This window comes from Fistularia commersonii, chromosome 14 (genome assembly GCF_037954325.1).
Source record: "Fistularia commersonii isolate RoL2024-O1a breed Wild chromosome 14, RoL_Fcom_v1.0, whole genome shotgun sequence".
NCBI lineage: Eukaryota > Metazoa > Chordata > Actinopteri > Syngnathiformes > Fistulariidae > Fistularia > Fistularia commersonii.
In genome coordinates this window covers 3,064,829-3,071,605 of record NC_141297.1, presented here as the reverse complement: position 1 = coordinate 3,071,605, position 6,777 = coordinate 3,064,829, and the positions used below count along the sequence as shown (strand labels likewise).

Here is a 6,777-nt window from a genome sequence, read left to right as displayed (position 1 = left end):
TTCTTACCATTAATTCAACCTCTGGTGCTGCATGGATTTCAGAATCAGAATCAAAATGTTATTGATCCCTTAGGCGGAAATATAAAATCAAAGAATAAAATAGCCACTAATAATAATAATAAAAAAAAAGAACAGTAAAGATCAGAAGAAATAAATAGAAATAAAATGAAAGGTATGTATAAATACATAAGATAAACGTTATTGACTCCCATAGGGGAAGTTAAGTTAAAAATGTCAAATAAATATGAATGTAATATAAATAGACAAATGAGAAAAATCAAAATATATCCTAATTAAAGAGAAAAAAAATTCCAATCTAAATATATATATAATATATATACACATATATTTACAAGTACATGTAGTAATTTTGTAGTTATTAATTTTGTAAGACAAATAGCAAGAGATCCACAGATAAATAGATAGCAGAAAGAACATTAGGGATAATAATGGACGATATAAGAAAAGAAAAGAAAAGGAAAGAAAAGAAAAGAAAAGAAAAGAAAAGAAAAGAAAAGAAAAGAAAAGAAAAGAAAAGAAAAGAAAAGAAAAAAAAAGAAAAGAAAAAAAAAGAAAAGAAAAGAAAAGAGAAGAAAAGAAAAGAAAAGGAAGGGTAAAGTAAGATAAGATAAGCTAATATAACAAAAGAAAAGAAAAGAAAAGAAAAGAAAAGAAAAGTAAAGAAAAGAAAAGAAAGGAAAAGGAAAGATAAGAAAAGGTAAAGTAAGATGAGATGAGATAAGATAAGAAAAGGTAAGGTATGATAAAATAAGATAAACTTTATTGATCCCTATACAACAGTTATGTCAAAAAATAAATTAAAAAAGTAAAATAAATATGAATATAAATACAAATAGAAAGACAGAAGACATAAGATAGCAAGACACATCCATGAATAAACAGACAGCAGACGACAACATCATCAGGGATCTTTTTTTTCTTTTCTTTTCTTTTCTTTTCTTTTCTTTTCTTTTCTTTTCTTTTCTTTTCTTTTCTTCCCTTTTCTTATCAGCAGTCCCAATGGATGTATCTTTCCCCAAGAAGATGTCAAAAAAAAAAGAACACGCAAGAAATCATAAATCAGTGGGTTTCTCCCATTCAAACACATTTGTTTTGGATAAAAGTCCAAACACGACATAAAAACCAATCCTCAAAAGGAACATTTATAACAACCTGTCTTTTTGAGACATTTAATTGCCCAAGATAGCAACTGTCAGTGAAGGTCGAAGTCGCGGTGACCTCATTAAACCGCCATTCTGGTATGAGAGGAATCCACCTCCTGATCGTGACATTCAACAAAAATGTCTTAAAATGTGCATTTTTCTTTCTTTTTTTTTTTGCCCATCAAAAGTCCACTTTTCAAGCTTTGACCAAACCACAGTTTCTCGAATTCACTCGACCGCCTCCTTATAAATGCCGACAGCAACACGGCGTACTCACCTTAAAATCATCACCGAATTTATCCGAGATATAAGCAGAAAAAAAAAAACAACAGAAACATACCTGAATAATAAACAAGAATCCGTTGAAAAATGTGCAAAGAATTTAAAATACTGGCTGATTTTCGTGTTACTTTAGGAATATTTCGTGTCGTTGCAGACGCAGTTTGGCCGCTAGGGGGCGCACCGAGCGCGCCTGCGCCAACAGGTGCAACGCCAGCGGTACCGGAAGTGAAGAGAATCCTACTTCAAAATAAAAGCCTCCTCGGCAGGAGCCGCTGCAAGCTGAAAAACACGCGGCTGTCATTACAAACTCCCAGCGATTATGGTTAAGAAACAATCGAGTGAAATTGTGTTTTAAAGAAAACACGACTTATCAGCTGTGATGCTAAGTTCACCTGCCAACGGGCTAACACCGGGAGGGCAGTTACTTAAAAGCCCGTGAGAACCGCATGAAAACCCACGCTGTAAGTTCTCAGTTGAATATCAGAAAAAAATCCTTTAACTTGTCTATTTAAATCGACGTTCTAATTTTTTGCGATTCTTTTTTTTTTTTTTTTTTTGACGTGGCCGACCTATGCTAATTCGCTTGCTAGCAAAAGTCGCTTTTACTTTGAAAATCCAAACCGGAAAAGGGGGGGCGGAAGTTGAGACACCGCGAATTCCCTCCAGCTTGACACAGCGCTGCACGGAGCCGAGAGGGTCAGGGGGAGGAGAGGCAAGGGAGTGGAGCGAGAAGAAGAAGAAGAAGAAGAAGAAGAAGAAGAAGAAGAAAAAGAAGAAGAAGGGAATCCAAACGTGTGTGTGTGTTGAGCCGATTCGGCCGGAGCCATCCTCGGACAGCACGCCTACAAATGCTCCTCCACCCCAGCCGCCCGGACCGACACGCACACGCCGAACCGGATTGTCCACCGCGGTCCCGTCGGGGGGCGCAGACGCAGAAGATGATCGCGGTGAGTCCCGTCTTTTTTATTATTATTATTGTTATTATTATTATTATTATGTCCTTCTGAGCGCAGCAGGCCGACATACATAATGCAACCCCCTCCTCCTCCCTCCCGCTGTCATGCAAAACGTCTCTGAAGCTGTTGCGCGGAGCCGCGGACGCGTCCGTCGGTGAATGACAGAGCGGGCGACGGTCGCTGCAGGCCTGCACGCCGCGTGCACGCCGCCGCCGCGGCTGCTGGCGGCAGAGGAGGAGACGCGGTCAGTTTTTTTTTTTTTTTTTTTCCACCGGAGGCTAATAACAACACATCTCCGTGCGTGTGTGTGTGCGTGTGCGCCGCATCATAACGCTCCCTCGGATTCCCAGCTGCCCACTTCCAAGGTGTCAACACACACACACACACACACGCATGCATAAGGCGGCTGCAGACGTTTTCATAATGAGCAAACTTTCCGTTCCTCCGTGCACCTCCCCAGCCCGGTGTGTGTGTGTGTGTGTGTGTGTGTGTGCGTGCTTCACATGATGGGAGTGTGTGTGTGTCCACCCACCCCCTCGTCCTGCATCCACCCGGCTGATGCTGAGGAATGTGCAACGGCCACCGCGTGTGTGCGTGTGCGAAAGTGTGTGTGTGTGTGTGTGTGTATCCGCTCGTTTCCGCCGGGTTGTCGCGGCGCTGCATCCCTGCAAGACGTTTTTGCAGACGACGGGATAAAAGTAAATGGCTGCCAGCGGCGTGCGTGTGTGTGTCTGTCTATCTGTGTATGTGTGTGTGTGTGTGTGTGTGTGTGTATGCGCGTACGTTCGTGCGGGTGTGTGTTCACTTGCACTACAGCGGAACGGTTTTATGGCCCCCGCTATGGTTGTCACATAGGCCACGGTGTTATGTAACAAGAAGCCTACGCTGTTTGAATGCGGGCCCGCACACAAGGCCGCGTGCATGTGCCTTATTATTATTATTATTATTATTATTGTTATTATTATCATCATTATTATTGTTATTGTTATTATTTGAATTTCCTCTGGGAGCACATGATGCAAAGGCGCAAAATCCAGCCTTAGATTCTGCCCTGAACGCGTCCGTGTGAGCCAAGCACGTCTGGCGTGTGTGTGTGTGCGTGCGTGTGTGTGTGTGTGTGTTGAGAGGGGGGGTACGCAACCGGACGTCACGTCATGCCTGATAGGAAATGCACAACCCTGTGTTTTTCTTTATTTTTCTGATTTTGTATCTTTTAAAAAAACACACACATCTCCACGCCAGCGTCCATGTGTGTGTGTGTGTGTGTGTGAGAGGACCGTGCAAACACACACACCGACTGGCAGCGACCGCGACGCTCGCAAATGGGTACAAACCGGTCGACCTTGTGCAGGGGAGTGAGGGACGGCGGGGGAGGAGGAGACGGAGGGACCAGGTTCTCCTTGAATCTCCCGTGGATTCGCCGCCCGGGAGGAGGGACGTGCCAGGAGGCCGGGGGTCGGAGGTCAGCCTGCGGTCGGGGAGCTCGAACCCACAAACCCGACCGGCAACGCGGACTTTGGCGCCTCCTGCATGTGTCGGCACGTGCAGAAACGAAAAACACAGAAAGGCCTCCTGTGGGAATCCAAGTTTCTCGCCGTGACGCAAAAAAGATGAAGCGCCGCACCTGAAATGAGCTTATTGATATTAAAAGGATACCGTGTGTGTGTGTGTGTGTGTGTGTGGAGGACAGATAGCACCCAAACTGTTAAAATCAGAGTTAAAATCAGATTTCACAGGCTCATGGAACGATGTTGGGAAAACGGGGATTTGACATGGCGGTAGGAGGAGGAAGAGGTGGAGGGAGGAGACGTCCCGGGTTCAAGTCATGAAATGAAAATAATCTTTTTTTTTTATTGAAAAAAAAAAAACTTTGTTTATCCTGCAGGAACAATAGCTGGTCTGCTACTGTTCCAGAGAGATCTCCAGATAACTAGATCTCATTTTATCCGTCCTCGGACAGGAGGGGACGTTCGGTCCACCAGGGCGTACGAGCGCTGAATCCCATTCAGACGAAATTATTTTTTTTTTTTTAGGGGGGGGGGGGATTTTCACAATTTTCCAGACGCCCAATTCTCAATAACGCCCAATAAAACCAGCGGGTCCTTCATGTTTTCACCCGGTTTTCACTCTCGCCCAATCACAGTAGAGGTAGGGTTTAGCTCCGCCCCCTGAATACATGAGGTTTTCTTTTTCTTGTTTTTTGGTCTATGTTATAAGGAGTGATGATCTACTAACGCAAAGTTGCTTCCTCGCCGGGAAAGATGTCGGTGTTGCGTGTCAGGCGAGCGACAGCCTCTCCGAAATGGCATCTTTTACTTTGTACACGGTTTTGCTTTTATTTACGCGGCGAGCGGGATGAGTTAGCGGGTTGCTGTTAGTCCAACGGAGCCTCCAGCAGAGAGTGGCCCACATTACCTGACTTCACCAAAGAGGAAAAACAGGGACCGTCTGAAATACTTTCTGGTAAACAGATCCAGGCGCCCTGTATTTTTATTTTTTTTTTTTTTTCGTCCCCTCCACGCCGAGCATCAACAAAACGCAGCACGTCTCACGGACGGATAAACGAGAGCTTCCGGAACCTTCATTTCTAACCCTCCCAGAGGTTGAGCAGGAACAACCTCCTACCCCGTGGAGTCACGGGGGAAATGAACTGGGTTTAACCTCCAGGTGTTGTTTGTGTTCATTAAAATTCATTCATTCATTCTCCTGCTCCGGCTGTAATCGGGCGAAAAGCGGGGTTCCGTATCGAGGCGTATTCACTCATTCATTCACAACCGTTCACGCTTTCTTTCCAACCTTTTCGCCGCTAGGCCTGCGCCGCTTGCTAAATACACTGCTCAAAAAAATAAAGGGAACACTTAAAAAAACACATCCTAGATCTAAATGAATGAAATATTCTTATGAAATACTTTGCTCTTTACACAGTTGAATGTGCTGACAACAAAATCACACAAAAATGATCAATGGAAATCAATTGTATCAACCCATGGAGGTCTGGATTAGGAATCACACTCCAAATTAAAGTGTAAAAACAAACTCCAGGCTGATCCAACTTTGATGTAATGTCCTTAAAACAAGTCAAAATGAATCTGTGTTGCTTCCTGAGTGGACACTATGATTTCACACAAGTGGGATTGACTTGGAGTTACATTGTGTTGTTCAAGTGTTCCCTTAATTTTTTTGAGCAGTATATGTATGTTTCCATTCAAATCTACATGAATTAACTCATATATGTGACCATGCTGTGCGTTGATGTTGACTAATAACCAATAACGTCGAGTTTGTCATTGACGTTGAGTGCGATCGATCGCTTATCCACGTCAGGACGTTGTTTTAAGTTTCCCCGGCGCTTCGGGAGCGACGGCACGGGATTTACGGAAGCGATGTGACACAGAAAGGGGAATAATGGCCGCCGGACATTTGAGGGAGTCTCAACGCGTCTGGTTTATTTCGGAAAGGGTCCGCAGAACCCGGCGTCGTCACCGCGCATGTACTATATTTGTCTTGACAGAGTCCTGCTCCGAGTCCGGTGGCATTTATCTGTATTTATTACTCATCTTTTAGCATCGATTGTGATAATAAACAGAGCCGGGAGGCCAAGCGACTCCGATATATAACGTCGGGCTGTCGGTGCCAGAGGGGGAGCTTCTGCGTCGGGGTCTAAACGTATCAGTTCACTTCAGAAAGACCTGCAAAGGGTTGTTTGTCGTTTATAAATGTCTCCCAGGGCTGAGACAAAATCGCGAGTGTGTCCCGTTATTCAGGAAATTAGATTTATTTGCATTGAACTGACATTTTATTTCCTGTCTGTTGTGGGACGGAGAAGCTCGAAGGGAGCTGAACGGGCCCGTTGTACCAGGCGGTATCTCGGTATCACCTGATCTTCTCAGCGCTTAAATCTGATCATCACAGATCTTCAGCTTTTCCTGTCTGTCGCCTGACCGTTTGATTTTTTTTTTTTTTTTTTTTTGTCCTTTCCACCAGACGCAGCAGAAGCCGTGGAGATAGGCCTGGCAGCAGAGTCTGGTCCTCTCATCGAGCTAGCCGTTTGATCAGCGGCGTCCGGAGTTCCGTGACGACACCGACGCGCCTTTCGGGAGGGGAGGGGGGCCGAGTCCAACCCCGTGTGGTGCCGCGGCGACCCCGACCCCTCCAGAAACCCATCGCTCTTTCCAAAATTCACCCACTGGGATAAATGAGTGAACCGGCCGCAAGCAGCAAACGGGAGGGGACATGTACCAGAACCCCAACAGGTAAACAAGAAGCCGTCGCCGTAAAATGAAATCTCCGTCGCGGCTTGCTGTCGGCTAACCGGGTTAAGCTTTTCACCCGATTCTCCGCTCTCTCGAACCGGCCCTTTAAGAGTCGCCGTGTTC

The 6,777-nt window shown here is 45.1% G+C and overlaps 1 protein-coding gene across 1 annotated transcript in view; it reads left to right on the top strand.

Annotated features, from left to right (window-relative positions):
• The first annotated feature begins 1,983 nt into the window (after positions 1–1,983).
• LOC147226886 (adenylate cyclase type 6-like) overlaps positions 1,984–6,777 on the top strand; it is a 58,213-nt gene continuing 53,419 nt past the window's right edge. Inside the window, exons 1-2 of the mRNA XM_086160036.1 lie at positions 1,984–2,392; positions 6,386–6,654. Coding sequence (XP_086016162.1) covers positions 6,635–6,654 — 20 coding nt within the window. The 5' untranslated portion in view covers positions 1,984–2,392; positions 6,386–6,634. The remainder of the gene's footprint in view (positions 2,393–6,385; positions 6,655–6,777) is intronic.